This window comes from Malus domestica, chromosome 11 (assembly GCF_042453785.1).
Source record: "Malus domestica chromosome 11, GDT2T_hap1".
NCBI lineage: Eukaryota > Viridiplantae > Streptophyta > Magnoliopsida > Rosales > Rosaceae > Malus > Malus domestica.
The window spans coordinates 12,870,350-12,884,768 of NC_091671.1; the positions used below are offsets into that span (position 1 = coordinate 12,870,350).

At 37.8% G+C, this 14,419-nt stretch overlaps 1 protein-coding gene and 1 long non-coding RNA gene across 3 annotated transcripts; one reads left to right on the forward strand and one right to left on the reverse strand.

Moving 5' to 3' along the window:
• The first annotated feature begins 1,227 nt into the window (after window positions 1–1,227).
• Window positions 1,228–7,258, forward strand: LOC103423554 (P-loop NTPase domain-containing protein LPA1 homolog 1). 2 transcript variants are annotated; one of them, XM_070807361.1, is made up of 8 exons: window positions 1,228–1,645; window positions 1,877–2,025; window positions 3,712–3,989; window positions 4,538–4,619; window positions 4,809–5,234; window positions 5,322–6,029; window positions 6,268–6,378; window positions 6,691–7,258. In XM_070807361.1, the coding sequence occupies exons 2-8, from the start codon at window positions 1,879–1,881 to the stop codon at window positions 7,075–7,077; spliced, it is 2,139 nt and encodes a 712-aa protein (XP_070663462.1). In that variant the 5' UTR covers window positions 1,228–1,645; window positions 1,877–1,878; the 3' UTR covers window positions 7,078–7,258. The 2 variants fall into 2 exon arrangements, with proteins under 2 accessions (XP_070663462.1, XP_028944401.2); XM_029088568.2 differs by having other exon boundaries at window positions 1,228–1,605.
• A 5,235-nt stretch (window positions 7,259–12,493) lies between these two features.
• LOC139189092 (uncharacterized) lies at window positions 12,494–13,273 on the reverse strand. Its single transcript, XR_011572594.1, has 2 exons — window positions 12,978–13,273; window positions 12,494–12,874 (listed from the first exon to the last, which is right to left on the reverse strand). It is a non-coding gene; the product is annotated as an uncharacterized lncRNA (long non-coding RNA).
• Between the last annotated feature and the right edge of the window lie 1,146 nt (window positions 13,274–14,419).

Below are 14,419 nucleotides of genomic sequence, written 5' to 3' on the forward strand. Positions count from 1 at the left end.
AAACGTAAATATTATTACTATGTTAATTCCCTTATTAGACGTGTTCTTTTGCTTTTTTTTTTTTTTGAGCTTGTCTCGTTCTCAAATTCATTGATACAGTGACAATTTGTGTGATTAAGTTGATATTTTATATTTTCTTAAAATTTTCTTGGATGGAAAACCTCTTAAATATTATCTCAAATGTTTTTTTTGGTATATATTGATTTCTTAGTATTACAATAAAACAGCTATGGTTTTGCTTCAATTCCTTTTCTATGAGGTAATCTTCCTTGCTTAACCCTATAAAGTGCTCCATTCAAAAAAAAAAAAAAAACCCCTATAAAGTGTTTGAAGATCATAAAATGACTTGTAATTTTCCAGTCAAAGTATCACAGTTTGACAAAGAGAAACGCTAATCAAACTCTTTTAAAGTGAGATTTTTTATAAACTTTCTACAATTTCATAATTTAACGTTAATTCTTATATTTACATTATAAAATATTATACTAAAATATGAAATGACATAAAATCCATAAAAATGAACTTTTGAAAAAATCTCCTTCACATTTCTCGTTTGACAAGTAAAAGCTGCCTCTTCTAAAATAATCAAGAATTATTTTGACCAACTAGCAATTGGTCTGATATTTTACTCCACTTTCATGCCCGATGTTTTTGTGGGCTTCAACTTTGTTACTTTTTCTTTTCAAAAACTTCACAAATGGTAATTTGAGATAAGTTTGCAGACCAATGACTATTTTCCTTTCTTTTTTGGTAAACAAGTTCAATTACGTTTAACTGCACGTTTTCGGTTGCGTTGCTTTCACTGGTGGATTAACAGTTTTGACAAGGTTTTTTGAAAAAAAAAAAAAACTAGAAGAAATATTATCAGTTTAGAAAGTTGGGAAATTAAAATTAGAAACCAAAATTAATTTTAAACGGATCATTTGATAACCATTGTAGTTTTAATTTTTTTTTCAGTTTTAAAATTTTATTTTTAGTTTTTAGCTTTCAGTTTTCGATCGAAAACTAAGCGCAGTTACTAAACGAATTTTTCAAAAAACTTAAAATTAGAAAGAAAAAAAAATAATTTCAATTCTCTCTCTTTCTACTACTACTAAAAGAAAAAAATAACACAAACCGAAAAAAAGAATTCAAAATTAAAAAATTTGTGTGAAGTCCTTTTCCAATTTTGTCCTTGTGGACCATGTCCTCCACCCCAATAACACCCTCGTCTCCGCAAATCACCCCACCATTCCCCAAATAAACCCTTTTCACACCTGCTCGAGACCTCCGCTCCCGGGCCCACGCTCCCACCCTATAAATGTCGACGCGAAGAACTAGAAATTCTCGCAACGACCGGAGCCCAGTATCGTCATTCCACCTCGCAAAGTGGTGAGTGGTGGTGAGTGGTGAGTGGTGAGTGGTGAGTGGTGAGTGGTGAGTGGAGAGTCGACAGACAAAGGTTTTGGAGTTTTTAGAGAGAGAAAGTGTGCGTCCTTGAGAGACACAGTAAAACGCCGAGATCGCGCTCTTGAAAATGGCGCATCGTCATCCCAAACCCTCATCACACTGGTAACACAGCTCTCGTCGTCTTCCTCCTCGTTCTTCCAAATCACCGGCTTCCAGGTCCCCCCCGCGCTCTCTCTCTCCCCTCACATTGCCTTCGGTTCTCTCTCTTTCTCCCTTCACATTGCCTTCAATTCTCTCTCTCATCGGCATTGCATCCAGTTTTCTCTGTACACATCCCTTTCATGTTTTGCACGTGCTCGCAACTTCACATCGTCACGGGTTCATCATTGCCGTGTCAAATTTTGAATTTTGATATAAGCATTTCGATTTTGGTGATTTTGTTTTCGGTAATTTGAAATTAATTTTTTTATTTTTTGAGTTTTTGCAGAGATGGCTGAGGCGGCGAAGGTTCTGTACATAGTGGTGGTGGACGATGGGGACAAGAGAGAGAAAGGGAAGGAGTCCTTTCGGTATACTCGTCCTGTTTTGCAAAGCTGTCTGCAACTCATGGGCTGCAAGCCCCGCCACGCCTTCAAGGTATCGAAAAAGTTTTTGAATTTCGAATTTCTGTGAAATTTTAGAACTTTTAGGCTTTTGGGTTGTGTTTTTGTTGTGGATTTGTTATTGAATTTATTGGTTTTGGGGGCTGATCTGGGTTTGCATGTAATGTGCTCTGAAATTTTGATGAATTTTGCAATTTTTGAAGTCTTGAATGTTACATGGTGGTGTTGCGTGTTCTAGGTGAAAGAATTATTTAAGTTTCGAGTCAACGAAGGCTTATCGGAAGACGTTTGGTCTGTGAATTTGTCTTGGTTGTACAATTGGCGTTCTATAAAGTCATCCTTATGAGTCATAGTTTGGGGTAGAATGTCATTATCTCAGATTAATTTGCTCTTAAAAAGGTGGGCTGTGACCGTTATGTTGTTCTTGCATCGCCTTCAACTTGACCTGTGAAAAATTATTCTTCTGGCCTCATTTGATTACTGTTGTTTCTGAACCATCTTAACTTATGATCTTCTCATCCTGTTCTCTATTTACTTTTTATTTTTTCCTTCAGTTTTGGTTCTTTGGGCAGTTACATTTTAACAGTCGACTTTGTTAGTTGATGGATCTCTCTGTTTTGACCAATAATCTCTGTTGAGGTTTATAAGGGTGTTTAATGTCAATTCTAGATGAATTTAAATTTCGAAATTTCCTGGTTTAGAACGACCCCTCATTTGTCATATGTATTTCCTGGTTTATTCAATCTGGATGTAAAAGTGGGCAGGGTTTGTTTTTTGCGAGAAATCCCTTGAACTTTGGTTATGTACCAAGTGGTGTGGAATAAGCGAGCGGAAACCATTTTAACTGAATAGGAGTTCCATTTAGGTTTGTTGTGTGTGAGAACTCCCTTGAACTTTGTGCGTACGTGCTGAGTGTTGTGCAAACAGTGGAATAGGCGAGAGGGTAAATGGTTTGATTGAAAAATGTTCTATTTTGGTTTGAAATATAATCCATGCTGTTTTATCATTTGTTTCTTCTTGCTGTGGGTATCTCATGGATCATGCTTTTTAAAGCGTTGAAATGTGCAGAGCAGATCCTTTTGGGTGTGTTTGTCTTAATATATTAGTATATTCACTTTCCATTAATCTTGTATATGGTTTATTTGTTCGGCTATGGAGCTTTATGTTTTGACATCATTCAAGAACGCATTGTTTTAGCGATGTCTACATTAACGGATTGGATCATTAAATTTTTATCCCTAATCAGCTTTTTGTTCCAGTAGTTAGTTTGTAAACAGTATTGTACAATAGCTTTGGTGCTGTAGTTTTTTTGTTTTGAACAAACGATGTTATCTACACTAAGAGGGAGAGAGGCGGGGGGAGGGGGGGGGGGTGTTGTTTAGCCTCACAATGGGCTAGCAATAATGTGGTTCAAAGTTGCCTTTGGCGAGAATTGAACGTAAGACCTCTCACTTACAAGTGAAGAGGAATACCACTAAACAAGTGGCGCTTTAGTTTAGTTCTTTACAAAGTGATTTCCTTATTATGTTATGAACTTATGATGTAGGTATGGTCTTTATTTTTATATAACTAGGGTTCATGTGGGTCATTTGGTTCATTATTAGAATAGTCTTCTGATGATGGTGTATTGAAAGGTTTTTTTCTTACTTGACTGATTCCCATGTTTTATTTTACTTTAGAAATTTAACCACTAATGGCAGACATATTTTTCTTTGATCAGATTAGCCAACGGGTTTTTGAATCGATAAGAAATGAGAGTTCATCTAATGTCTTGCTTCTGGAAGGAACAGAAAATGTTCCCCCCGGTAAAGCTGAGGCTTGCAACCATTTGGGTTCAGGGAAAGATGACAGAAGCAAGAGTATACCATTTGAATTGTACAAAGCACGCACGACTGTTGTGGTTAGGAGAAAAACCTTCTTAAATGTTGTTTGTGATGCCCAGGCTGAGTACAAGTATGTTGGTCCTAACCAGCAGGCAGACTTAGCTTTGGCATGCGGGTACGGAAGAGTCTTTCATCTTTACTGGAAATAAATGGAACTTACATACATGCAGCAATATACAAACTGCTTTCTGTGAATAGTTTACCTTTTCCCGGCAATCTCTGCTTATGTTGTGACTATTTATTCACATGCCGTGTCAACATTATGCATTTGAATAAAATATGGAAACACATGTTTTTAAAAGTCGTAACAGTGGAAATTTCTATGGTAACACTACTGTAAGATTTGTCGGAAATCTTTTGGAACCTGTATAGTAACAATGATATTTTTGAACTCTTTTTTTTTTGTGGACCAGTGGCATAATAATTGGTTAGTTTTGTGGTGCACCAATCATTCGAGTTCTAGATTATTTATGGAGGGGTTTTAGTAATGCAGCTGGAATAGGAAGATGAACATCATTGTAAATATTGGGATTTTGAAAGGAAATATTCTGTCTTGCTGTATGGCCTTGTGATGTGGAGTCATTATCAGTTTTGTTTGCAATCATTTGAGTTAGAATTTCTGTTTGTTTCCTAATTTTTATTTGGATAATTATCTACTTGCAGAATCAGGGAAAGGAAGGAATCCGTGATTGTATTGTTGTGTGGCACTAGTGGCTGTGGAAAATCTACTTTGTCCTCATTGCTGGTATTTGAATTCACTAGTTATTTGTTTTCATTATTTCCTTTTGGGTTTTCTGTAGTCTTTAAGTGTTATAATGATGTGCTTTTACTACGTCTTTTTATTGTCTGTAGCATTTAAGTGTTGTATGATGGAAGTTTTATTTTCTGTTATGGGTATATATTCGTTTTGAGTGTAATCCATAAAGTCTTGCAGGGTAGCAGGTTGGGAATTACAACTGTGATATCTACCGACTCAATTCGGCACATGATGAGGAGCTTTGTAGATGAAAAAGAAAACCCTCTGCTATGGGCTTCAACTTATCATGCAGGGGAGTGTCTGGATCCAGTGGCTGTTGCAGAATCCAAAACTAAAAAGAAAGCCAAAAAATTGGCTGGAACTCCATGCTCACTTCCCAAAGATGGAATGCATGATGGCTCTTCCTCTGGGAAATCTGATACGCGATTGTCAGACATCAGTTCGAGTACTGCTGAATTAATCAGTGCAAAGCAGTTGGCTGTTGAAGGATTTAAGGCTCAAAGTGAGATGGTGATTGACAGTCTTGATCGACTTATCACTGCGTGGGAGGAACGAAGAGAATCAGTTATTGTGGAAGGTGTTCACTTGAGCCTTAATTTTGTGGTATGTATCTATAATGATATTTCCCTTTGTTGTTTCGATGTTATATTTAGTTGCCTCTCCCTCTCAAAATAATTATTTTTAATCCAGATGGGGCTTATGAAGAAACACCCTTCTATCATTCCATTCATGATATACATCACAAATGAGGACAAACACATGGAACGGTTTGCTGTCCGTGCAAAGTATATGACACTGGACCCAACAAAGAACAAGTATGTGAAGTATATTCGTAACATCAGGACAATCCAAGAATATCTCTGTAAGCGAGCTGACAAGCATCTTGTCCCCAAAATTAACAATACAAATGTTGACAAGAGTGTGGCAGCTATCCATGCAACGGTCTTTAGCTGCCTCCGTAGGCGTGAAGCAGGGGAGCAACTTTATGATCCCACAAGAAACACAGTTACTGTAGTGGATGAGGAGTACAGGAACCAGTGTGCAGCCAATTCTTTGAGTTCTAAGGGGATGTTTCAGTTGATCCAGAGAAAAGGTTCGTCTAGGCATCTGATGGCTCTTGTAAATACCGATGGATCTGTGGCAAAGGCCTGGCCTGTTGATTCAGTTGATAGTAATGGGAAGCCTCTATATTGCCATGGGACTGAGATGGAGATTGGAACTGCAGAGCAAGTGAATCTTCAGTTTGGTCTCTATGGGATCAGTGCTTGGCCCAGTGATGGTGGTCCAAGTTGTGCTGGAAGTGTAGATGAGTCGAGGGGTGAGGGAACTGAGATTGGAAGAAGTATTCCCTCTTCCTGCTGCAGCTCGCCACGGATGTCTGAGGGACCCGCCAAACAGGTACTTATAGCACCAATTTGAATTTTCCAAGTCTCTCCTACATCACTTTTCTTCAGTTAGGTATTTTACACTGTGCAAGTTGAGATTTGCTTAACAAGTTATTTAAATCAGCGGATGAGTCATCGTAGAAATTAGTGACATAGGTCAACAGTTTAACTGTAATGACAAGTAAGATTCAAATGATCAGTTCCGTTTAGTCTTTTCTTCTTGGATTTCTCATTGTTTTCCTACCCTTCAGCTGAAAGTGGACAATTCAGTGCATGGAAGTGACGAAGAGGTTGATGAAGAGGCTGAAGCAGGCAGTGATGAAGAACTAAGTGATGATGGAGACAGACAGTTGTATGAAGAGGTATGAGTTGGTTTGTTAGAAATTCTTATTAGGTTATATTCGAACCCTAAGAGGTCTGGACAATAATTGAAAATTCATCAACTCACATCAAATATATTATGATCGTTGCTATATTCACGTCATAATAAAGGTCCTTACATGTATAAATGTATATGTATATGTTTATATGATACAAAACTTCTGATCTTAAATGAGGATATTTATATGGGAAACTTGGGATATTTAAACTTATTTAATCCTGGTTAGATCAGATGAGAGTTTGGATTTTACTTTTTCATGAATTAATTGTTTAAACTTTTTACTATTGTGCAGATAGGGTCGGTGGACGAGGAGTCTACAAAAACGGATGATGAGTACGATGACCTAGCAATGCAGGATGTGCAGGAGAATGGATACTGGTTGGGAAATGATGATCGGGGAGCCAATCATAAAATTTTCCCTGTTCTGGAGGATCAATCAGCCGATAAAGAAGGGGATAAGTATCGCCAGAACCTGGATCTCTTCCGTAGAACTAGATCCGAGTCATTTTCTGAACCATTATGCTCATACTCTTCTTTGTTTATTGAGAAGAATGAGCTTCCAATACCGTGCTCTGGCAACATGAAATTTAGAAAACGCCGCTCCCTTAGCATTCCCGCCTTGGGAAGGCATGGGTCATTAGTTGGGGGTCCCATACTTTCGGGAGCCCCTCAGTGCTAACACAAGAATTTTGATGGAGCTTAGTGCTTCATCACTGTTCTTTTCTTCCTCTCTCTGTGTAGCCCGCCTTTTTAGCGTATTTAGTTAACTTAATCCTTCCCTATCTGTACAGTAATCTATTTAGGCTGTTGGAATGGAATGCTATGAATCTATGGTAGAATGAGAACATGATTTACGACTAGTTTCAGTATGGGATGCATAGAATGAGCTCGAGATTTTTGAGTTGTATGCTACCGCTATCTATGGTTGAATTCCGACTTGCTTTTCGTGATTCTTTCTAGCAGGGATCAAACCGGCTGTTTGTTCAATCTCTGTTCAAGTAGCTGAGGCCAGAAAGGGGAGGAATTGCGTCTTCTAGTCTGCTAATGGGTGACAAGTTCCCGAGCCTGGTCTCAGGCGTCGGGCACCAAGACAGTTCTAGGTGTCTGATGCTTGGGTTCGACCTAAGGATTCGGATACCTGGGCACGGTCAAGGGCATCAATCCCTAGCTCTTGTACCATGCGTCGGATTCTTGGGGCAACTCGTACTCACCGTTGTCTCGGGTATCATCTCCTTGTGTCACCAGGTTCGGTATTGAGTGACGAATCTCCATGTACCAAGTCTACTATTGGGCCTCAGGTCATTAGTCCGATCTCAGATGTTGAGTCTTCAGGTCTAGGTATGGTCCTGGACATCCGATTGCAAGCTCGGTCTTGAGCGTGGTGACACATGTGCAACTGTCACGAGCTCTGCTGTCCCGAGCTTGCGTTAGAGGTTCCAGAGACGTGGGATCATGATATCAGTTTCGTCTTAGTTAGTTGTGTTTTGACGTCCCTTAGGCGTTGGGGTATGTGTGGCTAGGTCCCAATTCTGACCATGCAAGCATCAAGCAACAAGTATGATGCAGAAGAATTAGAAAATAACTCACAAATCGAGAAAAGAAAGTAAAAAACGTAGCTTTAGCAACTCACTTGGCATATTTGTTTACCAATTCCTTTTTGCACACCACTTCTTCAAGTTTCAACTGAGGCTGAGTGTAATCCAAAATTTCAAAGAAATAAGATTTGAGAGATGGACTTGAAGCAAAGATGCAGACTTGTTTGTGAGGAAATCAAGACATTAGAAATACATAAAATAAAAGAGACATTCCTTGGAATATTCCACTCCATGCATCTCTCTATCTACTTGTCCTTCCTTTGGCATCTTTTACAGTGTTACTTGAAAGGCGGAGTAAAATTTGGCTTATTTTTATTTCGTTACCTGGAACTCAATTTTATTTTCACTTTACTCTATGTAACTCAAAAGTTACTACTATTTATTAAACTCACTTTGCCATGTTTCTGTTTCTTTTGTCAAATAGTCACTAAATTGTTGATATGGATGTGTAAAAATGTAATACCATAGGATTATTTTAGTTACACTCCTTGGAACTTGATTTTGATTTCACTTTATCCTACGAAACTCAATTTTGATCCTACTTTGCCTCCTAAAACTCACACGTCGTCATTTTAAAATCTCCACTATGAATAGTTAAATGTTAACGCATAATGAAGATGAAATTGATTATAAATTTCAACTATGCATTAACATTCGATAGTTATAAAATATTAAGTTTAAAAGAAGAAATCAAGAATTGGTTCTGCTTAAGTTTTCCAAAGCTTTCATCCGTTTCTCAATATCCATGAAGTTTGCATGGTTCTCTGCCTGAGATGTTGTATAGGTTCTTTGTAATTCATCAACAAAGGCGTTGATCTTAGCAAAGCCTCCCAAATCTGTTCCATGGTGTGGGGAGGTCCAGTCGCAGGAGCTTCGTCGTTCTCTGTGATGATTGTAGCATTATGGGTTTGGTTACTCAGACCAGGAGTTGCGAATACGTCGGGAATCAAATTATTCCCAGCGAGAGTGATGAAGGCTCTAGGGATTGGATTGTCTCCTGTCACCGTGTCAACGTTTGGGTTAATAGAGCTTTCTTCTGTAGGCATACTTGTGGTATAGTGATTTGATCGAGAGAAATATGAGCCAATTCTCAACGAAAGCACCAATTATTGGAGCCAAATTCGCGTACCGTCGTGAAGGGTAGAGATGCACGAACTCGATAACCTAAAAAAATAAAAATAAACAACCATAAGCAGCCCAGGACTAGGGTGTGCCGACCAAAGGCTCTTCAATGATCAAGTTAGTAAGCAAATATATGAAACTCAAGCAGTAGGCAAGAAAGTATGCGATAATTGTGTTACCAGAGATGACTCCTAGAAGGGGGTATTTATACCAGTCAAAATAGAGTCCTTTTAGGATATGGAATCTATTAAATCGGGAGAATCCCAAGGATATCTAGGAGTAGATATTGAATCCTCTTAGGATATGATTACTTGCAGAGCACCAATCTTTAGATTGTAAGGATTCCAAGAATATAGGAAGCCTGGCTGATTGCTTATTGGATCATGTTTTCGTATCTTATGAAACAAGCATGATTAATCTTAACAAAGTCGTCGGACTTCGCCCACTGCTCCAGAATTAGATGGTGGTGGCATTGTTGCAGAATTTGTTGAGTCCATGACTGGACCACTGAGGTGCTAGTATTTCGATTCGCCTGACTTCGACCCTGAAAAATCATGGTCCCACAAATACCATACTCCTAGGGTTTGCATGATTGTCAAAGGTTTTCACAAAACGTAATGAATTTCTACTTGTTCATATTTGTACTAAGGATAATGCTAGGGAGACCAAATTTTTTAAACCAAATTTGCAAACCAAATGATATGGTTAATTGTTGATGATTGTATTATTATTTAAACGTTGATTAACGTGCTTATTTCCTATTTGTGACACATTATTTGATTTAAAATTTTGATTTCCTAACATTACCCTTGTATTAACTACCATAAACAAGTTACATGTAGAGATATATGAAGAGTAAAATCAAACACATTTTCATATTGGAATATTCTAAAAAATATGTCACCGGAGGGTAAAAGGTCAATTTGCATCTTTGCACTGGAGTTGCCCTAATGGGGTCACCTTCTAAGATGTTAAAAAATATATAATTTCATATTTTTATTTGTATTCTCTAGCGAAAGTGGATGTTTTACATTCTTCCATTGGAATCACTACTAGAAATTATAATTTTACTGACAAATGATAAGCCGACATAGCAAAAAATTTTCGGCACAAGAGTCCTTGCTCGACGAAAATTTTAATTTGTCGGCTAAATACTCGCGCTAGAACCAATTTACAATGCCAATTTTGGCCGAGAAAATTAGAATGTTAGCCGACGATTATTTTGTAGGCGTAAATTCGATGCCCTAACGAATTTTGTTTTGACGGGTAAACTCTGGCGGGAGCTTTTCCCGCTGTATTGAAATATTAGCCGACAATGTGAGGCAACAAAGTATTTCATTGGCACACTGATAAAAGAGGCAACAAAGTGTGTCATTGGCAAAGTGATAATAACTCTACGTGATAAGAACAAACTTATCAAATTTCCAAGGCAATCCTAACCTATTTTGTCGGTTCAAATCCCCCAATTGCTCATGATCTCCTTCCCATATTCTTCCTAATCCTATTTTGTCGGTTCACATCCCACAATTGCTCATGATCTCCCTTCCATATTATTTCTATTCCTATTTTGTTGGTTCACATCCCACAATTGCTCATGATCTCCCTCCTATATTCATCGCTGTCAGCGCGCCATCCGATTTCATTTTCATAAGAATTCCTATTTATCTTGTAACAACTCGACAGGGTCTTTCCTGCTCAGAAACAATTTTGATGATCCTAAATCCTTAGGTTTATTTATTAGGGTTCTTGCACTCTTAATTGACTCTCATCCACGTCTCTGCCTCTATCATCTTTCTCGCTTCTCTCGCTCTCACGATGATCTCCATAATTTTGCAGAAATAACAACCACAAGCAACCAAGCTTAACGGTGAGGATATAACCAAACTATTTAATATATTGCATAATTATAGTTTGGTTCAAGACCTTTAGGCTACCATTACTTTTTGTTCTGATTTTTTCTTGATCAGGGCATGTTATTGTTCGGCTCTTGTAACATAGGGTGCACTACAAATTGAAGTAAAGTTTTTGATTTGGATGTTTTATGCATCAATGTCTTTGATTTTTATTCTTACCAATGAATTCCAATGCACTGCATATATGTATTTACATTTAACTTAAACTTGGTTTTTTTTTTCTGTAGATGCTAATGATTAGCCAAAAAAAGAAACGACCTCTTGTGTCAACAAGAATCCCACTTCTGCCATCCTAGTCACGGTCTACATCTGCCATCGGAGCTGCTCCTCATACTTTTCATCAAAAGAGGAATAGACCTGATATTTTAAGGCAAACTTACCTTTCTCGCACATAATCTCATTCTATGGGTGGTGCGACCAGGAGTGATGCTCCTCAGTTAGAACCAAGAAACATTGATCCTCCAAGACCTTGGCGGGATAACACCATACCTTCTTCGCCTTGTATTTGTTCCCAGACCATAAGTGTGCGAGCATGACCTCTCTTCATCACACAATCTCAACCCGTAATTGGTACTAGGGAAACTTCTTATCACCATCGAGACGTAGTAGGATCCCAGCTTGATGATACTTATAATGATTTACCTACTGAAGCACCTACTAGAAAGAGGAGTGCAGTTCGTCGTTGACACGGGAGTAAGAAATTAAAAAAACTAATGTGATATACCATGATGACCAATGTCATTACGTTACACCAATTATCATTGCATATTAATGCCCTTTTGCTTTTCCATTGTAGGTGTTAATGGTTCTGTACCAAACTTACCAGATGAAAGACCAATGCGCGGGGCATGTTGGTTGGTTAAAACTAATCATATTGTTCGTATTATGCAAGCAAAGATCATGGTTGTTATTGACCTAGTGCATAGGTGAGCAATTGATAAAGTTGTTCATAGCTTGTTGGCACATGATATGGGGGCTATTATTTACCAACATTGCCCAATGAACACGACATATTGGAAAAGAATGTCTGACGAGTCGAAGTCAGACCTTGTCTTGGAGATCACTTAGAGGAGAACCGTTAATGTTTCTTTTGGGCTCGATTTTTTTTGTTAGCCTTTGATTGTTTCTATATTTCACAACGCAATAACAGTTTCTTAGCTAGTGTCATATACTTAACAAAAAATTAAGACTAAATGCATGCATGAATCAACTAAAACAATACCAGAAACTTCTCTGACTGAAAATGTTTGCATAAAAACTCCCATTGTCTAGGTTCCCCACATCTTGAGTTAATTTCTATTTGAGGATTGGCCAATGCCTCCTCAGTTGATGCCCACTCTAAAAATTATGCATGTAACTCATACTTGAACTCCTTGTATCGTCTAGACATGAGTCTATCAACATAATCATAATGTTCTTTAATATTGGTGTCCAAGTCAAAGTTCACCTGAGATAGTTAAAAATGAGTTGTGATTTTAATCCAATAAAATTCAAACCAAAACTAAAAGAAAATACATTATGTTTATAAAGTAAAATTCAAGTCATTATAGATATTATTACAAAGTATATGTCTTAAATTAATGGTTCTACTCACAGTGATGTCCGAGATGAGGTTTGACTTTGACCTGTCAAACATTCTTTTCCAATAGATCGTGTTCATTGGGCAGTCCCATATCATGTGCCAACAAGCTATGAACAACTTTACCAGTTGCTCGCCTATGCACTGGATCAATAACGACCTTGATCTTTTCTTGCGAAATACGAACAATATGATTGGTTTTAACCAACCGACATGCCCCACACATTGGTATTTCATCTGGTCAGTTTGGTATAGAACCATTAACACCTACAATGGAAAAGTAAAAATGCATTAATATGCAATGATAATCGGTGTAACGTAATGACATTGTTCATCATGGTATATAACATTAGTTTTTTTAATTTCTTACTTCGGTGTCGACGACGAACTGCACTCCTCTTTCTAGTAGGTGCTTCAGTAGGTAAATCATTATGAGTATCATCAAGCTGGGATCCTGCTACGTCTCGATGTTGATAAGAAGAGGTCCCGCTCGCACCACTTATGGTCTGGGAACGAGTACAGGGCGAAGAAGGTATGGTGTTTTCCAGCCAAGGTCGTGGAGGATCAATGTTTCTTGGCTTTAACTGAGGAGCATATCACTCCTGGTTGCACCACCCATAGAATGCGATTGTGTGTGAGAAAGATAAGTCTGCCTCAAAATATCAGACCTATTCCTCTCTTGACGAAAAGTAGGAGGAACATCTCTGATAGCAGATGTAGACCGTGACTGGGATGGTAGAGGCAGGATTCTTGTTGACACAAGAGGTCGTTTCCTTTTTTGGCTAATCATTGTCATCTACAAAAAAAAAAAAAAAAAAAGAAAAAAAGAACCATGTTTAAGTTAAATGTAAATACATATATGCAGTGCATTGGAATTCATTAGTAAGAATAAAAATCAAAGACATTGACGCATAAAAAATCCAAATAAAAAACTTTACTTCAATTTGTAGTGCACCCTTAGTTACAAGAGCTGAACAATAACATGCCCTGACCAAGAAAAAATTAGAACAAAAAGTAATGGTAGCCTAAAGGTCTTGAACCAAACTATAATTAAGCAATATATTAAATCGTTTGGTTATATTCTCACCGTTAAGCTTGGTTGCTTGTGGTTGCTGCTTCTGCAAAATGATGGAGATGATCGTGAGAGCGAGAAAAGCGAGAGAGATGATAGAGGCAGAGACGTGGATGAGAATCAATTAAGAGTACGAGAACCCTAATATATAAATTTAGAGATTTAGGATCGTCAAAATTGTTTCTGAGTTGGAAAAACCCCGCCAAGTTGTTACAAGATAAATAGGAATTCTTATGAAATTGAAATTGGATGGCGCGTTGAGAGTGAAGAATATGGGAGGGAGATCATAGCTATTGGGGGATGTGAACCAATAAAATAGGAATAGAAATAATATGGGAGGGAGATCATGAGCAAATAGGATTAGGAAGAATATGGGAAGGAGATCATGAGCAATTGGGGGATGTGAACCGACAAAATAGGTTAGGATTGCCTTGGGAATTTGATAAGTTTGTTCTTATCACGTAGAGTTATTATCACTTTGCTGATGACACACTTTGTTGTCTCTCTTATCAGTTTGCCGATGAAATACTTTGTTGCCTCACATTGTCGGCTAATATTTCAATACAGCGGGAAAAGTTCTCGCCAAAGTTTACTTGTCAAAATAAAATTCGTCAAGGCATTGAATTTACGACTACAAAATGATTGTTGGCTAACGTTCTAATTTTCTCGGTTAAGATTGGCGTTGTAAATTGGGTCTGGCGTGAGTATTTGGCCGATAAATTAAAATTTTCGTCAAGAAA